This window comes from Trachymyrmex cornetzi, unplaced genomic scaffold (assembly GCF_001594075.2).
Source record: "Trachymyrmex cornetzi isolate Tcor2-1 unplaced genomic scaffold, Tcor1.1 scaffold138, whole genome shotgun sequence".
Taxonomy (NCBI): domain Eukaryota; kingdom Metazoa; phylum Arthropoda; class Insecta; order Hymenoptera; family Formicidae; genus Trachymyrmex; species Trachymyrmex cornetzi.
Window position 1 is genome coordinate 1,350,308 of NW_017295960.1, and position 21,152 is coordinate 1,371,459.

The following is a 21,152-nucleotide window of genomic DNA, read 5'->3' on the forward strand; positions in this document are numbered from 1 at the left end:
TTTATTTATATTTATCATAAATATTGCATAAAATATTTAGTCTATATTTTAATAATATTTCGAATAAAGCTTTATATAAAATATGTATAAAATATCTATGTAGCATTCCAAAAAACGAATATTAATAAATATTTATCATAAATATTCTGTGCTGTCTGGGTCTTTAATCTTGGTTTAATTTATTTTTCGTCTTTTTTTAATTATAAGGATTCTAAGAATTAGAAAAAGATAAAACGTTTAATTAAAGTCTAAGAAATAAAAAAGATAAACGATAAGTTAAACCGAGATAAAATTTAAGTTAATCCTATATACTGGCGAGAGCCACATTGGATGCTTTTCATTTGGTGACATAAGTCAACACAAGTCGTTTTGCTGTTACATTCACTAAATGTTGAAAAAGATAGAATGAGATATTTGTGTCATTATGTCTCATTTTATGAATATGTTTACACAAATTAATAATTACAATGAGTTTAATTAATTAATACTAATTAAAATAAAACGTGCATATGCTCGATTTTATTCTGTTTCGACAAAAAAATTAATTTGATTTTCTCCACTTGATTTTTTACAATTTATTTCATGGAGTTTATAAGATTTTTTTATGCAAAATCTGACTAGTCAATTTAAGGATAATTTCAGGACATTCTAGGAAAAAAATTTGATTTTTTCAGAATTTATCCCATCAATTAATTTTCATTATTTAATTAATTTTCATCGATTTGCACAATATTATATGCTTTGTAATTAAAAGTTAGGATTTTTTATAAGAATGAATTAAAACGCTAACAAATTTGGAACAATATCATTTATTGCTTTATAAATAATATCAAACGAACATTTCATCAAAACAAACAATTTTTCTACTGTTCTATTTTAGATATTAAATTCAAGTTTCTCATTTTCTATTGGTAACTTATATTATTGCATTTTTAAGGGAGGAGACTTATACCTAAACACAACTTTTCTTCTTCTTATTTTTTCTTTTTTCACGCTCTAATTTTTTTTAAATGAAGGACTAATAAATTCCAGGCAAGCTAAAAAATTCCAGGGTTTTTTCTAGGAATTTTCCAAAATACATTACGCAAAAAAATTAAAGAATCACCTAGACCGCCCTCAAAAATAGGTAAATATTTAAAAGAGTATATCTTCATCAAAAATGATCATAACGAGATTTAAAAAAAAATATTTTAAAGTTTGAAATATCTACTTTCAAGATCGGTAATTAATATTTCAATCAGATTGATTTTTTACGGAGTTATACGAACAGAAAAGGGTATCCGTCAATGTTAAATAACTCGTTGAAAAAAAATCGTACAATGTTCAATAAAAAAGCAAATTGAAAGTAAAGATTCACTCTTTCGACTGCTGTAAACAGCATTTGATTTTTATTTCACGCCATAGACTTTTGTAAAGTTTGTACAAAATTTTCAGATTTGATACTCATTTCTGTCGTATAGCTCCGTAAAAATCAATCTGATCGAAATATCAATTATCGATCTTGAAAGTATAGATATTTCAAGCTTTAAAATGCTTTTTTTTTTAAATCTCGTTATGATTCTTTTGACAAAGTTACACTCTTTTGAATATTTACCTTTTTTTCAGGACGGACTAGGTGAGCCTTTAATTTTTTTGCGTAGTACATATAAAATTCCAGTATAATTCCAGAATCCAAGGATATTCAAGAACTGCTGGAATCATGTTTTTCTATAAGTTTTCAGCTTTGAAAGATTCTATGCGTTTACATATTTCCGCCACCAGCGATAATCTACAATATAAATATATATGCGAAACATGAAAAAAATTATTTTTTTTTAATTTAGTATTACTCTCGTTTAAATTTAAGGTATTATTATTGATGTTTTACCTATTCAGTGTGAATAAATGAAAACCATACGTAGCTCCATTTCTAATCACGTCCGTAATTATCTGCGCTATCAAGTCGACTGAATATGTCCTCGCCGCCTGATCGTCGTCCTTCATTCGTGCCAAATCTTCTTTAATTTTGATCGGCACGTCGAGCCTGCATATGTCTATCATTTTTTCTAGACATGCATGATTTGTCGGCGCGAGAATTCCAGGTAGGATCGGGATTTGAATCCCAATCTCTCGACAATCCCTCACGAAATTTATTAGGACCCGAGAATCGAAACATATTTGCGTTATAATAAAATCCGCACCCGCCTGCACCTACAAGTATTTAAAAACTGAAATTCTTGCTCGCTGGGCAATTTCCAAGCAAGAGTATTACTAGGAATATAATTTAAATTGACTAAAAATTTAAATTGACTATAGCAATTTAAATTTAATTTAATTGCAATAAGGCCTATAATACATGATGCATTTGTTCTTGGATTGCTTGCACTTAGTAAATTACTAGAAATTCTGTATTAATTGTGTGATGCAATTCTAGTTTCATTAAAACATGAGCAGGAAAAAATGTATCGAGCACCAGATCTTAGACCCGATTGCATCTCGTCCTCTCTTTTAGCTTTAAAAAGAAAAAGTGAGAGTTTTAAGCCTCACTTATAAAGTCAAAGTAAGTTGATGCAATCAAGCGGCCGTAACAATACAATGTTGCTGCTTTTGTGTTGAATGCGTTATCTCTTGCTCAAGAGAGATAAATTAGAGATACAAGATATAACTCGCCCAACTATGTTATCGATCGTTACTTTCGCTTTCAGGTAATGCAAGTCGAGCTCCTTAGACGGTGATTCGGGATGCATTTGTGGATAACCCGCAACGCACACACAGAACGTATCGCCAAATCGCTGTCTGATAAAAACTACCAGATCCGCTGCATGTTCGAAGTCACCATTCTCGGATAACGAATCTGCAATTCGGCTAAATATGTACTTTCCCGACAATCCAGACAACATATAGGTATGTCTAAAAAACGTCATAAAATATCAGAAAAAGACATGTTTTTTGAAACATACCATTGTCTAAAAGATATTTAAGGCCAGCCACACTCATTCAAGTAAACTTGTCGAATTAATTTACACAACTTTATTAGTAAATTTAAATTTACTACTAATTTACTATAAATTTAAATTTAATTTAATTTAATTGCAGTAAAGCTTATGGTACATATTTAATGCATGATGCGTTTTTTCCTTGGATGGCTTACGCAAGCATGTATATACTTGACAAGATGAAAAATTTATATCGACGTGTATGGCCGGCTTAAAGACATCATAAGGAAATTTAAACAATGCGTGCTGGAATAAAGCCTAATTTAATTTTCAATATGTTCTTTGCTTTCTGTGTCTTACTTTTTCCTTCATGTTTTTTCTTCTTCTTTGCGATTGTTTTATCGTCAATCGCGTTTCTTTTGACGTATTTCATGTCTTTTTCAAAGTTGATTATCAATTTTTATTTGGCCAGAAATAAGAAAATAAAGATAAAAAGTGATAAAAAACAAGAAACAAAGAGAATATTATAGATTAGGCTTTAAATACTTGGACAAATCGATAAAACTCGAGCCACTCGAGAACAGGTTTTATCATGAATTCTCCGGATCTGATATAATCGCAGGCATGCAAATCAATCGTTTGCGAAACATAACGACATTACAAAATACACTAATGCGATTGTATCTCGAGCTTGCCGGAATGTATCTCAACAATTAAATTAAAAATATATTTTTTAATTTCTACGTCATATATATCTTAATATTTAGATCTTTTTGCTTTTTGAGAATTCGAATTATGCCGCTGCAAAAAAATTAATACAATTTAAAAAAAAGTACTTCGATCAAATTCCAACCAATCTTTAATCGATAATTAATTAAACTGTTTCAAAATTTTTTAATAATTTGTAATTGTATAATTTAATTTTTTTCCATTAAAAAATTATTAATTTTATCCACGTTAATAAACCACTAGAGATATATTTGTGATTATAAATATAAATATAAGACACGATTAAGAAAATCGGAGTTTGGTGGAAGAGTTAAATTACCTCCTCGCAACGCAAATATATTAATTATTCCGAAAGCAAGAGCTTTTTTCAGGATGCAAACGACCTCATCACGTTTTAGACCTTTAGCTGCTAGATGTAAAAGAGTATTAGCCGGAAAATTCTCCGCCAGATCCAACGGCAGATAGCCATCATTGTCGGAAGCTGCTTCGTTATGCCACGTTAATGCATAAAAGAGGGGCGAATACTCTTCCATATTTATGAGAAGCCTATAATATTCGTATTATGTATTCATTTATATATTATAAATATTTATTTATATATAAATATATATATTTTTAATATGTATTATGAGTTTTAATGCTCGATGCAGTGTTCTTGAGTAGCACATAATTTGAATATTAACATTGTTTTAAGAAAATCTAGAATCATGTACAGTTATAACCTCAATAAATACCATCGCGAATCCATATCGAGAGTTTCGAAAAAAATACTTGTTCTTGACATTCTAATTCTAAAACTCATTGTATCATACTGGTGCTCTATCTAATTCTATCCGATATCTTTTAGTTATACAGACCTTTGGTAAAACGCACCGGATTTCCTCGTGGAAACAATTTCGAAACTACAAAATATCTCATTTTTGCTAATTTTGTCTTTTAACAATTGTCGCAGATCCACGACCGTTTTACGGGGATTCTCGATGTGAACATCGGATGTGGAAGGATTGTCGTTTCCGTCAGCGTCATTCCTCTCGCACATGTCGTTTTCGAGAATTAAATTTCTCATTATAAATCAGATCATCACGTAAATCTATAATGTTAATACTTTCATTCCATGGACTATACTAATTAATGAGCATCGAATTATGTAATGTAACAGCGTAGAACATCTCTTACAGTGATGTACACAATATTACATACTTGTATAAAATGTATACAATATATACAATAAAAAAAAAAATATATATATATGCATCATTGATTATGTATTACTGATTTTTATGTTATAAGAAAAATGATGTCGATTAATCTTCAATGCTATAATAGATCTTAATGTTGTATATAAGTATTTAATATATTATAAAATAGAGTAAGAGAGAGAGAGTCGTTTATTTTGGAAATGGTCCCGTAATACAAGTTTCGAAAAATTATGGATTTTAATTACAATGTAAATTTATGTATCATTTATTATTTGGCTTCTTAAAAATTTCTTAAATAAAGTGCTTTTACATCCTGGTAAAAAATTTTTCATGCATGAATATGTATAAATATGTATAAACATACATAAACACGCATAAATATTCATAAACATGTATATATATATATGAAATATGTCCATGCATGTTTATACATCTTTTTTCTCTTGTAATAAATTACTTTTTAGTATAATATAAATAATAATAGTAATGTGGAAACATTAAAAATAATTAAAAAGATAATTTTCGCACTATTTGTTTTAGAAAAAAATCAAGTTTGAAGAAATGTAAAAAAATTACTTACGTATAATTATATATAAAATTATGCATAATTATGTATGAGCAATTTTCTTTACATTTTTCCAACTTTGTTTTTTTCTAAAATAAACAATGCGAAAATTATCCCTTTAATTATTTTTAATGTTTTCACATTACTATTATTATTTTTATTACATTAAAAAGTAATTTTACAAAAGAAAGAAGAATGTATGAACGTGTATGAACATATTTCATATATAATTATACATGTTTATGAATATTTATGTGTGTTTTTGTATGTTATACATATTTATACATATTCATGCATGAAAAATTTTTTACCGGGATTACGCTTAGAGATTTGTCATTTATTTGTTAAATTCGCATAACACGCATTTCTTAATTATTATTTCTAACTGTACATCCACTTCAAAATGTAAAAAAAATAATTTATAATTATTCTGGTAAACGATTACAGGTTATTTTTTTCTCAAATATAATCTCCTACAGACTTCTGTGATCGGTATGTCGGATACAGTCGGTATTCCGCCTGGAGTAGTTTCGACATTTTGTAGGGCATACTTGTCCGTAATAGTCCGGATGTCATCGATGTCCGGAGTTATCAACATATTGATAGCAGGATAAATTAAAAATGCGAATGTAGCTAGAGCGGTCAATGCCCATATAGGAATCGCAACTGCCCAATACTTGGAGGGCCAATAGGTCAGGCCTAAATAATCATGCAGCACTTTGTCCGGTATTATCGCCCATATCACATACAACAGGAACAGAATATTCGATCCGATGTACATGGCATATCCATAGACAGCCCTGGGACCATAAGGTGCAGGAGTGTGCTCCATAACGCATGTATATTTTAAAACTAACAGGCAAATATAATTGGCTAATTGTTGGCTTCGTAATGACTATATGTCGGCTCAGGTGGACCAAATTTTTCGATGGTTTCTGTGACCAGTAGTAGATTATCAAAGAAAGATGTAAGTGCTACACGTACTTTCCTTGCTTCCTTACCACTGAATGACCTGTATAGAAAACGATAAATGTCAGTAAAATAATATTTACAAATACTTAATGCAATTTTAAGCTTACACTTCTAAAATATTATTATTTAATGTAAGATTCTTTGTGGCTTCACTACGCGGTGGTTCCTCATCGACCCGAAGCACTTGATACACAACTTCTGCTTCTCTGGCGCTTGGAAAAGGCACAGACAACTCTCTATGTAATGTTAAGATTTTAAAAGTAAATTGGATAGTAAATATTATTATAAACGAATCATTTGTAAAATAAGGATACACTTTGAGGTCATTCATGGCATTGTATAGTGACACAAATTGTCCAAATTGTAAAGTTTCTGTAATCATAAATTATAGTAATGTAAGTATATGATGCAAATAAATACATCTATATTTATGTACACACAAAATTTTAGTTTTTTAAATTTTTTTTAAAAAGATTCTGGTAAAAATTTGTTTCAGAATTTTTATACATTATAAATTAGAATAATTTTAGAATAATATTGGAATAATTTTTTTCAAAAATATTCTAAAATTTCTAAGATTGCTTATTCTATAATTATTTAAAAAATATTTGAATTTCTTTAGATTTTATCAAATTTATAAGATTCATTAGAAATGATAGAATAAGAAATTTTAGAATATTTAATTTATATGTATGAGAAAAATTCTAAAAAAGATATAGACTTTTTTGGTATTTCTGAAAAGTGTTCCAATTTGTATAAAAAAATCTGAGCAACTTCCTAAAAAGTTATAAAATTACTCAGAAAATTTTGAAAAATTACATGAAAAATTCAGAGAAAAATTTTCACCAGGGAATATTTGTCGCGACATAACCTCAAATCGATCATGACTCACGTCAATGGACTATGGAGTCGAATGGAGTCGCTCAACGCAATCAGTATGTTTATCTTAATGTGGCACGAACGTTGTTCAAGGATCATGTAACAATTACTGTATTTAAAAACATTGCAATTAGTACCAACGCGGTAGATATTCGCTCAACATACTTATGCAGGAGTGCGTCCATGGGCGTTGCTGACGTACAATAGTCATCTCGTGATAGTATAAATATTGCATTTCGAAGAAAAAGGAGGGAGAAGAAACACAATAGGCAGGACTGCATTTACCGAGAATTTTTATTTGCTTCCGAAATCTCCCTCAAATGTAAGTAATATTCAGACAGCTAGGCAGTCACCACTCTAAACTTTTTACAGATCTCTTTGTTCCTAGGTTATATTGACAGCTGCATTTATTTACCACTGTCATAAGTGTCATTGTTAAAACTTAGTTTAGGCCTTGTTTGACACTTTATCTTAACTGGACGTTTGTGAACAAATAATCAGTATTATGCAAAACATCGTGGGAATAACACCATACTTGAATAACTTATCGAGAGATCACAAGAGATCTCTATGTGTTTGTCTATTTAGCTAATTAATATTTAATTGTGAGATTTGAATACTATTTTATTAAATCCAGTTGCATTTTATGTACGTCAATTACGATAAGACGAAAAAATTATTTTATCTTGCTTCTGCACAAAAAAAAATCCTGTAATCAAAGAGTACAAAATACACTGTTGAATACTATAAGAAAGTATTAATATGAATGGACCGACGAGAGATCTACCATGGGGTTTGCAATGCACAAGATGTATGTGCAATGGTTGCTGCGAGCATCGTCGTGTCAATTGGGTAGCATGGCACCAAGGAGGTGTATTGGCGCTTACTTATCTCGCATACACTTGTTATCATTTGACTCGGAAACCAATATCTGTAGTGAAGAACGTTCTAAGTCTCAATTGCAGTAATCTACCAGTACCTACGGATATTTTTGTAAATGCCAGTAACCGAGATACTTGGTGCGACTGGGCTCCATTTGGTAAGGAGAGATAATGAAAATAATAGAAAAATATATACTTAAATATAAATATTTAAATATTAATTACTTGTTTGAAGTATTTTTTAAAAGTTCATATATTTGCAAATTTATCGTAAGTTTATCACGAGCATCAAATTTATTCAAAATATGTTCTGAAGCCTAATAAATTTAATACTTACTTCAATCAAGATTATATTAAAATTCAATTTTCTTTTTGTATAAAATCGCTTTTTCGATAAAATTTTGTAATATTCTTAAAAAGAAAGATTCTTGTTTTAAATACATGATAATGAGTTTTCTATAATTTTCTATAATATATACATTTGTAAAAAATATATTTTGAGACTATTATCTATCGAAAAATTATTCTTTGTTAAAGATTATTGTTATTTATAAGAGAAAAATTATATATATATATTTATAAGAGAAAAAAGTAGTAATTATTTTTCTTAGCATATTTTTCTGAATGGAGGAAACAAACACTCGAATATGCAAATAATTTGTGCTACATTATTTTTACAGATACAGAGGATGCACCAGCATTACTTGGCATGCTGGACTCAGCATTTCTATTTGCATATGCAGTGGCTATGTTTTTCAGGTGGATATCTTGAAATTAGTTTATTATTTTCTATGGCACAAGAGAATTTTATCAATAATATTGTCTTTTCTTTTCACATAGTGGATTCATAGCGGAGAGAGTAAATCTGCGATACTTCCTTTCCATTGGTATGCTTGCGTCAGGCATATCATGTTACCTGTTTGGAATCGCGAAACCGTACAATATTCACAATCTGTGGTACTTCATTTTCGTGCAGGTAAGTATCACTATATTAAGTGCTTTCTATTTGGTGACACAAGTTGATCCAAGTATTGTTCTGTCTTTGTTACTCCCGTAATGCTAAGAAAAATAGAATAACTTGCATCGACTTGTGTTATTAAATAGAACGCACCTATTATAAAGCATATTAACAAAGACGTTCTTTCATATTTTTCCCCTTCTTTTTGTATATAGGCACTAGGCGGAATCTTTCAAACTTCTGGATGGCCAGGTGTAGTAACTGTTGTGGGAAATTGGTTCGGAAAAGGCAAGCGTGGCTTGATCTTTGGAGTATGGAACTCTCATACGTCCTTAGGAAATATATTAGGTAGTTTAATCGCGGCGGCGTACGTCGAGTCCGATTGGAGTTTGAGTTTCATTGTACCTGGAGTGGTAATGGGACTGATGGGATTCGTGATCTTCCTGTTCCTAATACCAAATCCTATCGACATAGGATATAGCTCACCTGCTTGCCTCGGATATCGAAAAATTATAACGAATAGCTCGGACGATGACTCGTTTGACGGAGGTTACGAATCTCGTAGTATCAACGAGGATGTAAGTTCGCCATAGTTGCTAAATATTTTTGACGCTTTTTCACTCAGCAAATACTAGTATTAGCATAATAGATGTTTTTTAATTTTAATAAGCGTAAAATTTGTAGCGTAATACCTTTGTCAATTAACACGTAATAGCATGTTCGTAATTTAATTATAAGCATGTCCTCTATACTTTACTATGATTACAATTTTATTTCTTTCTGTTAGTTTTCCTAGGTTTTTATAATAATGCAAGCGTCAAGATTATTTTTAGTAGAATTATAGTTTGCACTTCCATAATAAATAAGTATCTACTCTACCTAGCGTGCCGTCTATCGCTGTGTCTACCGTGAACAACTTACTACCGACGTAAGTGCATGTCACTCTACAGTTAACACTGCTATTTAGCTGTAAAATGTAACATAAATCACGTGATGCATGTGTTATATATATGGTGCATAAATTTATTTGTAATTATTAAACCACGTGAGAATATGTATTTTGAACAACAATGTCTCACTATAACATTTATTAATATCACAATTGTTTTCGTTTAACATATATAAATACTATTAGTAGTAATATGTAATTTATATGTTTCAAAGAATGTGGCAAATGAACGCTCTGAAACCAGCCCGATACTGCCTGGACACCGACGTGATCATAATACATCTCATAATAGCGCGATCGACTTCATAGGAGCCATAAAGATACCAGGTGTCATCGAATATTCCTTGTCGCTATTTTTCGCGAAGCTTGTTAGCTATACATTCCTCTACTGGTTACCATTGTACATCGCAGCTACAAGTAGGTATTCGCAATAATAATTTTATTGTTACCATCTCATTATATAATCTCGTTTTAGTCTCAATAAGAATTTCTTGCAGCTACATACAACGCAACTCTGAGCGCGGATCTGTCGACTCTGTTTGATGTGGGTGGTATAATAGGTGCTATAGCAGCTGGAATCATCTCTGATTACAGTGGTATGAGCGCGTTAACATGCGCCGCGATGTTTGGACTTGCATTTCCCGCGGTGAGTACAATTTTTCCCTTAATACATTAAATATTGTCACATGCAGACTTGCAGTTACAAAATGACAAAATTATTAGATTAATTATTAATGAACTGTAAAAAATGATTGCTTATATAAATTATTATAAATTCATTAAATAATAAAGCATATATTGCTTTAAAGAATGTTCTTATTTCACTGAATAATAATATGCAATATTATAAATATAAATTCGAATGTGTATATCATTTGTATATTTTAACATGTGTACTTTATATATTTCAGTTATTTATATACGACTCTATTGGAAATACTAGTTTAGGCATCAATATAGTATTACTGCTGATAGGAGGGCTTTTAGTGAATGGTCCCTATGCATTAATAACGACTGCTGTGTCGGCCGAACTGGGAACTCATTCTAGCTTAGGAGAAAATTCAAAAGCTTTAGCTACAGTGACTGCCATTATCGACGGAACTGGTAGTATTGGGGCTGCAGTTGGTCCGCTGTTAGCAGGTCTAGTGTCTCGGTGGGGCGGATGGCACAATGTGTTTTATATGCTTATGTGCGCAGATTTATTTGCTCTACTGGTGAGTGCGCTTTGCTTGTTCTCATTGATACTAAAACGAAATATCATTACAAATAACGTGCATACCGTGTTTCGCTATTTCAGCTTCTGTCCAGATTAGTTTACAGAGATATAAGATTGTATGTGCAAAGACGAAGAGTTATTCAAATGTAAAACGCGAAATAAAATTCGCTAATTGTTGCGTATAAATGCGGAGAGGTATGTCAGTTTTTACATATTTAAAAATCTATGTATTCATAATTTATGGTCTCGTATCTCCTTAAAGGAATGCAAGAGAGAGATTTAAATATATGGAATCTATTTTGGACATTACTTTCCAAAATAACTGCTACACGCATCTAAATGTAATTTTAAACAGAGAAAAGCTAATAGCGCGCTGCTACTTTTCGAAATTAATATTTTTTATTCATGTATACAAAATGTAAAAAAAATGTTATTTTTTTATTGCGTATGCTACATATCAGATGTTACCATATGAACTTACATGACATAAATATATTACAAAGTTTAATATACAATTGTTGAATGCATATATTTCTGCAATAAATTATTGCGTACTGCTATGGAGTATCAAGTTCAAGGAATACCAGTGGGAATTATATAGCTGATAGAATCGGCGAATTCACCCCAAGCAGCTCTTTGGGTTTGGAAGATTATTATCCAAGCTAGTAAAGCAGCTGTCCAAATAACTGCTCCGATAGCAGAGAAAATCACATCTGAAAGAAACGTAAATGCGTATCATTAGAGAGGAGAGGCTAAAATTCGTTGTAGAAAATAAATTAATTGACACCAACATCTCTTAATCTGTTTCTGTTCCTCGTAAGGTGGTGCTATGAAAGCTTCTTTTGAGAACCAAACCGCATTCACGGCCCATAGGAATGGCAGCAGTGCAAAACCAGCTGTAACAGAGAGAAGTTGAAGAAAATATTGGCAAGTTGTAGTAAAATGTGACTTTTGGCTGTGCACTGCGTTATTTTTTTTTTCTCTCTGTACTTAAATTATATATACATATTTAGATTCTAGAAGAAAGATTTTGGAGAGAAGAAACAACTATTCCAAAAAATCAAGAACGCAGCTAAAGAAGTTAACAACATAAGAATTATATTTTGACACTAAGAATCATGTACTGCTGCAAATTCATAGCTATACTTGATGTTTAATCCTAATTTTAGTTCTCAATCAATTTTTAATATACTTGAGGATGGAGTATCTATAGATATCATCTGCTAATCCATACAAGTGTTAAGATCTGAATTGTAATATTGAAATATTAAGTCACTCTGGCTTGAATTTTAAAACATGATTGGACAGTAAGGCTGTATTCGAGAAACGCTCTATCGGCGCTATTTGTGTCATCTATTCTTGTTTTAACATCTAATAAACAATGAAGATAGAATGACACAAATAGCACTAACAGTATCTCCCTGAATACACTCTAAGTGTGTTCAGAATTAAGTGATAACAGATATCTTCCAATAAGAGATACAGATGATACGATGTAACAGGTGAATCAGTCTTGTTTGTTGATATTAAACAAAGATGAAACGATCACTTGTTACATTGTCTCTTGCTGGAAAACAAAAAATGCCTCTTTAAGACGATTGTAAGGCATATTATGTCCCAATTTTGTCATGTGTGTTGTCAAATTTGTGCCAACTATCCCACTCTACGATACTAAATCATCAAGCGCCAAGTATCAATACTAGGACCTTAATTATAGCTACGCGATGTCAACGTACCGCGAAAATACCATTTGCAGAGATACAATTTCTTCTCGTTCGGTATTTTTGACAGGTCCATCGTGGCCATCGACACCAGACGGCTCCTAACCTATTCTCCTTTCTGGGTGTCGCTTATTAGAGACACCTCGTTCCGTTTCCCCGATCAAACAATGTAAATAATGAAAATTAAGTCACCTCGATCGGTGGAAGAATCTCGGAATCGCGCTGGCGAGAACTAAACGTGAGTAAAATACGACAATAAGAATAAAAGGAAAGAGAGAAAAGCGTCGTCTGGCCTGGTCTGGCCGCGGTCCGAAGATGGCGCCGCGACGAGCAACGAGACGCGCGCGCTCGAGGCTCCCCCTGGTGGCGGGCAGCGTCACGTGAGCGGTGCGGTCACGTGACCGCGAGACGCGCTCGAGTCCCCGCCGAGGCTCCGCTGTCGCCAGGCCAGCCGGCCATTTTGGTACGTTAACATGGCGTCGCCGCCGGAGATTAATATGGCGTCCTCGGACATAATAACCGAAGTGGAGATCCAACCGGACATCCAGGAGGTCGAGATAGAGGCGATACCGGTGGAGATACCGTGCGAGACCGTGGAGACGACGATCGAGGGCGAGGACGGGCAGCCGATGATAGCGCTGCAGCCATTGCCGGAGCCGGGCCGAGAAGAAATCATACTGCAGACGCAAGAGGAGATCGTTGGCACTGATCCGCTTAGCGTATACGACCAGATCCCGGTGCCGGATAACGACATTTATGTCGAATCCAGCCCCGGGCCGTCGCGTAAAGCTGCTAAGAAGGCGCGTAAGAGCGGTGGCACGCGTTTCCGTGCCTCCGACCACGCGATTTTCGGCGAGATGGCTACCGAGACCAAGGCTAGAAAGTGGGAACAGAAGCAGGTGCAGATCAAGACGCTCGAGGGCGAGTTTTCGGTAACGATGTGGGCGTCCGGCACGGACGACGGTGAGTCTTTGTACACGTTTTCGGTCTTCCTCTGGACTCCTCCATTCGGACTTTCGTTCTTTCATTCTCATTCTCATTCGTTTTTCTCTCTCTCATTTTCCTTTTCCATTCTTTTTAGCCATCGCTCTCCCGTCGTCGAGTTCTCGAGCTAAAAAGGAGTTTCTTTCTTTCTCTTCTCCCCCGTCTCTCCCCTCGTTCCTCCTGGCCCCTTCGTTATCCACCACGCACACGGGCGGATACGCACTTCCGGTGTGATGCTCAGATCGATACTGCGTCGCTGCACGGGCGCGCGATCCCCGTGTGGAAAAATCGGCTACCTGGCCCGGTCACGTCGGCCGCGCGTTTCAGCCGGCTTGACAGGCCGCGTTGTTTGTTTTGATCCCGCGAACGCCATTATGTTTGGCCCCACGGGGGCAGCCATATTTTGAAAATGGCCTCTTTAACGCGGCGGATCGCCCGCCTGTCTACCGTCGAGCAAATGGCGGCGGCGGACGAGCCGAGCGACGTCGCGGAGCATCGCGGCACTTGATGTCCTATCGGCGTCGATACATTCAAATTTTGGGTCTCTTTGAGAGAAATAAAAATAAATAGTGATATGTAGAGCAAATTCTAGCCGAGATTCTCATTGGAGAAAAAAAATGTGGATCTCGACGGTTCGAGATGCACAAAAGAAGTTGCGAGTAACGCTCCGACCCTCTGACGGCAGATCCATGTTGCATCGCGAGCCCATATACCGGGTGTCCTAAACTCGAATACCGGCGATGTTTTCGTTGATTCGCGCCTTCCTTGTTTTTTTTATATATTTTAAGTCTGTTTTTTACTTTCACTCTCGAAATGGAGTGCACTAAGTTCAGAAAATGCAAAAATAAAAAACAGACCTTTTATTGCATATTTAAGGATGTATCGCAAATATTTTCAAAATAATGAAAAAGCTATTTAAAAAATTACAGATTATTTTAGGTCACATACATTTAAAAGTAATAAAAAAAATTTAATAATTTACTGTCTGGATCAAAGTTTATTTTAAGTAATGTTTTTTAAATCTATGTTCGAACAGAAATATATGGAAACGTATTATAAAATAATGATAAAAACCTCAATTTATTATGCAAGTACTTTCAATATTCCAGATGATTCATATAAAGTTACATTGCAATGCAGAGATTAGTTGTTCTATAAATAAACAAAATATTTCTTTTAAATCTTTGTAATCAATCTTTGAATCGCAATGAAACTTAATATAAATCATTTTTGAGTACTTAAAGTATTTATACAAAAAATTGAAATTTTTGTCAATTTTTCAAATATTAATGCATAAAAATAAACACAATACATCCTTGAAGATAGTCGTATTTTGTAAAAATTTTTCGATATAAGCTTTAATAATATTATTGCAATTTCTTCGGGAAGAACTTAAATATTAAATATTAAAGACGCGATATAATGAGTATCCTATTTCTTTCGATATACATTTTCTTACTTTTATCCCATATATCCCATTTTTCCTAAATAAAAAGCTTTTTTTGAAGCTTTCAACGAGAAAGATGTAACGTTAAATTATATCCCGTGAAGTTAAAAAATTCAATGTTTCCATTTCTGACAGAAATCAGAAGTAATTAACATTGCAAATGATAATTTTAATTACCTTGTTGCACTGAAAAAAATGACGTCATTATATCAACAGCGTTATTTTAATTGAAAATAATCTTATTGAATCAATAACAGTATTAATACTTTTAAATACAATTTTATTAAAACAAGAGTGACGTATTTTCCTGAATAGACGAAATTGAATTAACAAAATTATTTGCAATTAAAATAATACCGTTGATATGTCATTCTTTTTTTTTCAGTATGGGATTGTATGAAATTACATTAAGATATTTAGCCTCATCTTCGCCTTAATTTAATTTGCTATAATAATTTTATTAGAAATTACATCTCGTTGCAGTTTTATTATAAATTTATTCCTCAATATTTCCTTTAACAATCCTGTACTAATTAATAATAATTTCTGCTCCCTTTGTTACCAAGTATATATAAAATATATTTTGGGACCGCTCTCCGTTTGTTGCTGTTAAAGGTAACATCCTATTAGCGCCTGACCTGGATGTGGATGTTCCAGATGAAGGTTCGAATCCAGAACCGGATCCGGACTACACGGAATACATGACGGGCAAGTCCAGTGCAAAGTTCAATTCGAATAGTTCGATGTCAGACGGTATGCCTGGTTTGGATCTGTCGGATCCGAAGCAACTTGCTGAGTTTGCACGACCCGGCCATAAGCTGAAGGTGCGCAAACCGCCGGTGATGGATGGTGTCGAGCGAACGATCGCATGTCCTCACAAGGGATGTACAAAGATGTTTCGAGATAACAGTGCGATGCGCAAACATTTGCATACGCATGGTCCACGGGTTCACGTGTGTGCAGAATGTGGGAAAGCTTTTGTCGAAAGTTCCAAATTAAAACGACATCAACTGGTGCACACGGGTGAAAAACCATTTCAGTGCACATTTGAAGGATGCGGCAAGAGGTTTAGTTTGGACTTCAATCTTCGTACCCACGTGAGGATCCACACGGGCGATCGGCCATATGTATGTCCATTCGATGGATGCAGTAAAAAGTTTGCGCAATCAACGAACCTCAAGTCGCATATATTAACTCACGCGAAGGCCAAGTAAGTTCCGCTTCTTTGCTGTACTTTGAATTTGAGATAAAAGCAGAAAAGACGAGCGTGAAAATATTTTAAAAGCTATCGTATTAAAGAATAATAAACGGGACGATTTAGACAATAATTGTGTTTGTAAAGTGATGTTAAGTTGCATTTTAAGATATTAAAGATCAATTGCTTAAATTCAGAAGATCAATGTAGAAAACAAAAAAGGGAACGTAATTATCTGATTAGATCTTGTTTTTCATAATTTCAGATCTCGGAACGCGATTGGGAGACAAGTACAACAAATTCAACTTACACAGCCTCAATTTGTCCAAGTTGAAGTTGCAGATGTGGACAATCAACAGTTCATTGTCTACGCTGATTAGCCCCCCTAAACATTGATCTCGTATATCTCCCACTGAACACTACTACTAAAGTATCGTAACCATTAACTATTAATCTGAACAATGTAAATATTTTTACGACGCGTACAAGTGATGTCATATCACGTGACATGGACAGTCAAGCTGTCTTAAGCTGTCTTAAGAGAATTAATGGAAGAATAATACCTCTGTGCTTAGATACGAATTTCTTTTACGGAAAAAAAATGGAGCACTATATTATCGTAAAACAAGAGGGCAAATAAAGAGTTAAGCAAGAAAGGAAAAAAAAGTAAAAAAAAAAAGATAATGTGTACCTTTTAAGATAACAAGCTAGACTGTGTTGCGCACTGCTCAATTTCTTGTTCCATCAAGAGAAATAGAGTGCGCTCGCATAATACACACTACATACATATACATATACACTTACACACGCGCACATAACACGAGACTGTATATATATAAATACATATAAGTACAATTAAAATATTGTATACAGTATATTTTGGAGAAATTCAGATGGGAATAAACCACGAAGATGCATCTTTTTCCGTCGGACTCAATTGTATCATCTTAGTAATATACGAATTTTACACTGTATAATGCTGAGACTTGTTGATAGTTAATGAGAGAGGTAAAGAAGTTACGCGTGTGTAACGTATATTATGAAATTCGTAAATATATCACGCAATCTTTATTGTATGATTCGATATCGTTTTTCTTTTTATATCAACGGGGTATAATCGGGAAGATTGACGGGATGCGCTTTTTTTTTTCAACGGATATGGGAAGAAAATCGAAGATACGTGAGAGAAGGAAACTGTACAAAGAAACGTATACCGAAATGCTATTACTGCATCCCGATGTGATATTTATGAAAATGTTGCGACGTCTGCTCGCACATCGAATGGCTTGGAACGACTTCGGCGATACTTGAAATTTCGAGCAAGAAGCAATATAATTGTGGATAGATTTAATATCGAATTAGAATAAAAAAATTATTACTGCGTGCATCTCCCATTATGTCACCGATCATTATTATTCGCATATCATAATTTTATACGCGCGATATTGACAGGCATATTTACATAAGTACACGTATGCACCAGCCTGCATTAAATTAGACGAACTTTGGACAATTTGTTTAAATCCTATAAAGTATATATTCTTTCATAAAAAAAGATTTTATTTTACAGCTGTATATAATATTCTTGTGGCTGTACCCATCTGTTGATAGTGTTTTCTTGTATACAATCTAATATCTTTTTATAAAAAAAAATAAGAGGAGAAAGGTGAATTATTTTAAATTATTTAGCGTTTAAACTTTAGATTGCTTGATCACTCGGTTTTTGTCAATAAATTTTCACCATTTATTTACGCCTTACGGCAATTGTCATTATGTCCCACATTAGGCTTCTTTTTTGTACGATAGATACAATTTGGAACTACTTTTTAATATATCATACGGTCTACATTTTTACTGAAGTAATAATATTTGCGAGAAAATGAAATATAAAAATGCAATTTTAATTAAAATAAAAAATTTAATTTGAATAAAAATGATTTCAAAATGCAATTTTAGTTCGAATAAAAAACTATCTGACAAAAAGAAGCGTTGTCGTCATCTGCTTTTTGAAAGGAGATAATTCAATAATGATGTATGTATGTACGATTATATCGATGCTCTTTGCAGAAGATCAGGATATCTTCGCAAAGCATACGTAAATTTTTTGTTGTATTCATAAATATCCACCAAACTACGTGCATCGTTTTTCACGGTATATGTTTAAGTTCGATAATTTATATGAAAATATTACACGAAATAAAAAATATATATTTCTATGCTTATATTTTATTTGTGTCTGTCATTTTTCATTGCGCGAAAAAGACATCCTTCAATTAATTCGTTAAATTATTAACAAATGATATAATGTTGAAGAGCACTAATTCTATTGATTACACATATAAATATATAATATATAAGACATATGCGTATATAGATACTTTTCGTCTGGAACACGCACAAGATAGATCGATCGTATCAAGTCCATCCATTAAATAATGTCAGATCAGTTGGAATGAATAATCATTTTCTATAATTAGTATCTTCCAGATCGGCCGTCCCTACCTTTGTCGTCCCTTTTCCGGCGATCTTTGGATCTCGATCGTCTGTCGCGCGATCGCGATCGCCGTTTGCGATCTCGGCCGCGTGAACGCGAACGCGATCTAGATCGCCCCCTGCCGCTCTTCTTGCGACTGTACAAGTAACGGCGCAGCTCACGCGAGATGGGCTTTAGGTGCATAAAGTTGCAGAATCCGGAACGCGTGCATTCTCTAAAATGAAAAGAAAAACAGAGGATATGAGATAACCAATTTCATTCATCATTAGACATTTGCATGAATAGATTCTATTTAAAAAGCTGTGATCTATGAAGCACATGATACATCATCTTATCTTTGTTGTTCATTGAATAAATAAAGATAAAATGATACATTATGCGCTTTACAAAGCCAGGAGAAAATAATGTTTAAGATTACCCCATTTCATATTGACGACAACAAGCCTCTCTGAAATCCGTCACTGGTGAAAGTTCGGCGTACACTGGTCGACCACCAAACCAGCGGTTGTTCAAGTCATTCACAGCTCTTTCCGCGTCTTCCTCTCTGCGAAATTTGATATAAACGTTACCCACCAAGTGATCGCCGAGATTGTCGCACACGTTCATCTCCTCGATCTCGCCGTACTTGTCTTCGCACTCAACAAAGACATCTTCAAAGAAGTTATCATAATGCTCTTGCATTTCTTCGTCTGATACATTTGCGACCACTGGAACAAGAATAAATCATACTGTTTCTTTATTTGGAATTTAACAAAATATGTATCAAATTTACAAAATATGTATAATTATCATTGTGGAATTATAATGTACTCACAATGAGAGCCATCTGCACTTTTGGCAGAATTTTGGGGATTCACATACAGATTTTGAAGCAGGCATGTCTGGAAAAGAATTAATTTGTTTCAATATATTAAATGTTTAAAAGTGTTATGTAAGAACATTGATTTTTAATCAGTTCTAAATTTGATCTCGACTTCCAAGTAATAAAATAATATTGGATGCTTTCCATTTGATAACACAAGTCGACACAAGCGTTATTCTATCCTTTTTTCCTGACATTCAGAGATTGATGAAGAACATTTGTGTGGACTTGTATCAACAAATGGAAAGCACCCATTATTTATTGTTATTCATTGATGTTAAAATGGTGACAAAATTATGTCGTTGATGACATTTTAATATCAAAATGATTACAAATAAGCAAGGCCAGCTTGCTACCTGAGTTGTTATGTCATGATTTATAAATTTATATCTCAGTTTTAATTAATTAATTAGAAAGTTAAAGATTGTGAGTGAAACAATACAAGATAAATATTAATCATAAAGAATATGTATCAACAATTCATAATAAACGTTTAGAAGATAGTTGTAGTTGAATAAGGATTGATTCTTTCCCTGTTGTGTAGACACATTTAAATAGTAAAAAGATTAATTAGGAATTTAAATTAGATTAAGTTAATTATTTAATACCTGACTGAATGTAGGTTTATTGTGGATACGCGAGCAGCGGTCGCCGTGGCGGCAGGCGCCGATTTTGAAGTAAAAGGAGCAGTTTACTCTGAAAAGAAAAAAAGAAAAGTGTAGGTTAGGATAAGTCACTCGCGTCTCCATTCATTTACAATTCGGCAAAACGAGTTTTCCTTACTTATCCTTCTCGGTACCGAAGATAGATGCTAAATACTCCGCCATGGCTCACGTCGTCTCGAAGACGAGATTATTCCGAGAGTTGTTAATTTACTCGAACCATCAAAACCTACCAAGCATCACCATCATCACGCGCGACATACACCGATAGAGACGTCAAAATGGCGATCGCATTGGTTACATTTACAATGAAAAGAAATGCAGCATTTTCATGGAAAAGAAGTCACCAATCAAAAATAAACGCAAGAAAAGAATATGGATGTTAATTGGAAAAATGTCGACAAATGTCCAAAATGAAATTCAATATGTTATTGTGAAATTATTTAATAATTACATAATAATTATTCAGTTTAGTCTTCTTCACAGCTCCGAGTTCGCATATTCACAAAAAACTTACATTTAGC

General features: G+C 33.4%; 7 protein-coding genes across 15 annotated transcripts; 2 read left to right on the forward strand and 5 right to left on the reverse strand.

Annotated features, from left to right (window-relative positions):
• Nucleotides 1-1,639: 1,639 nt before the first annotated feature.
• Nucleotides 1,640-4,848, reverse strand: LOC108770938 (methylenetetrahydrofolate reductase). The gene is made up of 5 exons (XM_018522709.1): nt 4,502-4,848; nt 3,964-4,190; nt 2,673-2,833; nt 1,868-2,190; nt 1,640-1,768 (listed from the first exon to the last, which is right to left on the reverse strand). Exons 1-5 carry the CDS (start codon nt 4,708-4,710, stop codon nt 1,708-1,710), a joined length of 981 nt encoding a protein of 326 aa, XP_018378211.1. The 5' UTR covers nt 4,711-4,848; the 3' UTR covers nt 1,640-1,707.
• A 962-nt stretch (nt 4,849-5,810) lies between these two features.
• Nucleotides 5,811-6,255, reverse strand: PIG-P (phosphatidylinositol glycan anchor biosynthesis class P). The gene has a single exon (XM_018522863.1). The coding sequence runs from the start codon at nt 6,238-6,240 to the stop codon at nt 5,857-5,859; it is 384 nt and encodes a 127-aa protein (XP_018378365.1). The 5' UTR covers nt 6,241-6,255; the 3' UTR covers nt 5,811-5,856.
• A 17-nt stretch (nt 6,256-6,272) lies between these two features.
• Nucleotides 6,273-7,346, reverse strand: LOC108771016 (Threonyl-carbamoyl synthesis 6). 3 transcript variants are annotated; one of them, XM_018522866.1, is made up of 4 exons: nt 7,273-7,346; nt 6,695-6,752; nt 6,488-6,616; nt 6,273-6,420 (listed from the first exon to the last, which is right to left on the reverse strand). In XM_018522866.1, exons 2-4 carry the CDS (start codon nt 6,709-6,711, stop codon nt 6,282-6,284), a joined length of 285 nt encoding a protein of 94 aa, XP_018378368.1. In that variant the 5' UTR covers nt 6,712-6,752; nt 7,273-7,346; the 3' UTR covers nt 6,273-6,281. The 3 variants fall into 3 exon arrangements, with proteins under 3 accessions (XP_018378368.1, XP_018378369.1, XP_018378367.1); XM_018522867.1 differs by having other exon boundaries at nt 7,252-7,308; XM_018522865.1 differs by lacking the exon at nt 7,273-7,346 and adding an exon at nt 7,227-7,257.
• A 154-nt stretch (nt 7,347-7,500) lies between these two features.
• Nucleotides 7,501-11,647, forward strand: MFS16 (major facilitator superfamily transporter 16). Of its 6 annotated transcripts, XM_018522858.1 has the most exons (11): nt 7,501-7,581; nt 7,648-8,298; nt 8,821-8,899; nt 8,981-9,116; nt 9,314-9,676; nt 9,982-10,026; nt 10,263-10,464; nt 10,545-10,693; nt 10,959-11,261; nt 11,345-11,458; nt 11,526-11,647. In XM_018522858.1, exons 2-10 carry the CDS (start codon nt 8,022-8,024, stop codon nt 11,411-11,413), a joined length of 1,623 nt encoding a protein of 540 aa, XP_018378360.1. In that variant the 5' UTR covers nt 7,501-7,581; nt 7,648-8,021; the 3' UTR covers nt 11,414-11,458; nt 11,526-11,647. The 6 variants fall into 6 exon arrangements, with proteins under 6 accessions (XP_018378360.1, XP_018378359.1, XP_018378362.1 ...); XM_018522857.1 differs by having other exon boundaries at nt 11,345-11,647; XM_018522860.1 differs by lacking the exon at nt 9,982-10,026 and having other exon boundaries at nt 11,345-11,647.
• A 52-nt stretch (nt 11,648-11,699) lies between these two features.
• pen-2 (presenilin enhancer, gamma-secretase subunit) lies at nt 11,700-13,275 on the reverse strand. Its single transcript, XM_018522868.1, has 3 exons — nt 13,000-13,275; nt 12,055-12,159; nt 11,700-11,976 (listed from the first exon to the last, which is right to left on the reverse strand). The coding sequence occupies exons 1-3, from the start codon at nt 13,067-13,069 to the stop codon at nt 11,837-11,839; spliced, it is 315 nt and encodes a 104-aa protein (XP_018378370.1). The 5' UTR covers nt 13,070-13,275; the 3' UTR covers nt 11,700-11,836.
• Nucleotides 13,276-13,336: 61 nt separating this feature from the next.
• On the forward strand, nt 13,337-17,289 carry LOC108771014 (transcriptional repressor protein YY1). Of its 2 annotated transcripts, none has more exons than XM_018522861.1 (3): nt 13,337-13,947; nt 16,031-16,625; nt 16,876-17,289. In XM_018522861.1, exons 1-3 carry the CDS (start codon nt 13,458-13,460, stop codon nt 16,988-16,990), a joined length of 1,200 nt encoding a protein of 399 aa, XP_018378363.1. In that variant the 5' UTR covers nt 13,337-13,457; the 3' UTR covers nt 16,991-17,289. The 2 variants fall into 2 exon arrangements, with proteins under 2 accessions (XP_018378363.1, XP_018378364.1); XM_018522862.1 differs by having other exon boundaries at nt 16,073-16,625.
• A 1,543-nt stretch (nt 17,290-18,832) lies between these two features.
• On the reverse strand, nt 18,833-20,906 carry U2af38 (U2 small nuclear riboprotein auxiliary factor 38). The gene is made up of 5 exons (XM_018522687.1): nt 20,750-20,906; nt 20,575-20,662; nt 19,919-19,985; nt 19,523-19,811; nt 18,833-19,318 (listed from the first exon to the last, which is right to left on the reverse strand). Exons 1-5 carry the CDS (start codon nt 20,791-20,793, stop codon nt 19,084-19,086), a joined length of 723 nt encoding a protein of 240 aa, XP_018378189.1. The 5' UTR covers nt 20,794-20,906; the 3' UTR covers nt 18,833-19,083.
• Between the last annotated feature and the right edge of the window lie 246 nt (nt 20,907-21,152).

What these genes read in the sequence shown, in the direction of transcription:
- MFS16 (XM_018522854.1), top strand. Translation starts at nt 8,022, where the DNA reads ATGAATGGACCGACGAGAGATCTACCATGGGGTTTGCAATGCACAAGA. An exon ending in GTGCGACTGGGCTCCATTTG is followed by an intron (nt 8,299 to 8,820) that starts GTAAGGAGAGAT and finishes TTATTTTTACAG; the next exon opens with ATACAGAGGATGCACCAGCA. An exon ending in GGTACTTCATTTTCGTGCAG is followed by an intron (nt 9,117 to 9,313) that starts GTAAGTATCACT and finishes TTTTGTATATAG; the next exon opens with GCACTAGGCGGAATCTTTCA.
- U2af38 (XM_018522687.1), bottom strand. Translation starts at nt 20,793, where the DNA reads ATGGCGGAGTATTTAGCATCTATCTTCGGTACCGAGAAGGATAA. An exon ending in TTCGGTACCGAGAAGGATAA is followed by an intron (nt 20,663 to 20,749) that starts GTAAGGAAAACT and finishes TTTTCTTTTCAG; the next exon opens with AGTAAACTGCTCCTTTTACT. An exon ending in AAGTGCAGATGGCTCTCATT is followed by an intron (nt 19,812 to 19,918) that starts GTGAGTACATTA and finishes TTCTTGTTCCAG; the next exon opens with TGGTCGCAAATGTATCAGAC.
- PIG-P (XM_018522863.1), bottom strand. Translation starts at nt 6,240, where the DNA reads ATGGAGCACACTCCTGCACCTTATGGTCCCAGGGCTGTCTATGGATAT.
- LOC108770938 (XM_018522709.1), bottom strand. Translation starts at nt 4,710, where the DNA reads ATGAGAAATTTAATTCTCGAAAACGACATGTGCGAGAGGAATGACGCT. An exon ending in TCCGGTGCGTTTTACCAAAG is followed by an intron (nt 4,191 to 4,501) that starts GTCTGTATAACT and finishes CGAATATTATAG; the next exon opens with GCTTCTCATAAATATGGAAG. An exon ending in TATATTTGCGTTGCGAGGAG is followed by an intron (nt 2,834 to 3,963) that starts GTAATTTAACTC and finishes GCCGAATTGCAG; the next exon opens with ATTCGTTATCCGAGAATGGT.
- pen-2 (XM_018522868.1), bottom strand. Translation starts at nt 13,069, where the DNA reads ATGGCCACGATGGACCTGTCAAAAATACCGAACGAGAAGAAATTGTAT. An exon ending in CTGCAAATGGTATTTTCGCG is followed by an intron (nt 12,160 to 12,999) that starts GTACGTTGACAT and finishes TCTCTGTTACAG; the next exon opens with CTGGTTTTGCACTGCTGCCA. An exon ending in ACAGAAACAGATTAAGAGAT is followed by an intron (nt 11,977 to 12,054) that starts GTTGGTGTCAAT and finishes CGTTTCTTTCAG; the next exon opens with ATGTGATTTTCTCTGCTATC.
- LOC108771016 (XM_018522865.1), bottom strand. Translation starts at nt 7,248, where the DNA reads ATGTCGCGACAAATATTCCCTG. An exon ending in GCCATGAATGACCTCAAAGT is followed by an intron (nt 6,617 to 6,694) that starts GTATCCTTATTT and finishes AACATTACATAG; the next exon opens with AGAGTTGTCTGTGCCTTTTC. An exon ending in AATAATAATATTTTAGAAGT is followed by an intron (nt 6,421 to 6,487) that starts GTAAGCTTAAAA and finishes TTTTCTATACAG; the next exon opens with GTCATTCAGTGGTAAGGAAG.
- LOC108771014 (XM_018522861.1), top strand. Translation starts at nt 13,458, where the DNA reads ATGGCGTCGCCGCCGGAGATTAATATGGCGTCCTCGGACATAATAACC. An exon ending in GGCGTCCGGCACGGACGACG is followed by an intron (nt 13,948 to 16,030) that starts GTGAGTCTTTGT and finishes TTGCTGTTAAAG; the next exon opens with GTAACATCCTATTAGCGCCT. An exon ending in TTAACTCACGCGAAGGCCAA is followed by an intron (nt 16,626 to 16,875) that starts GTAAGTTCCGCT and finishes TCATAATTTCAG; the next exon opens with ATCTCGGAACGCGATTGGGA.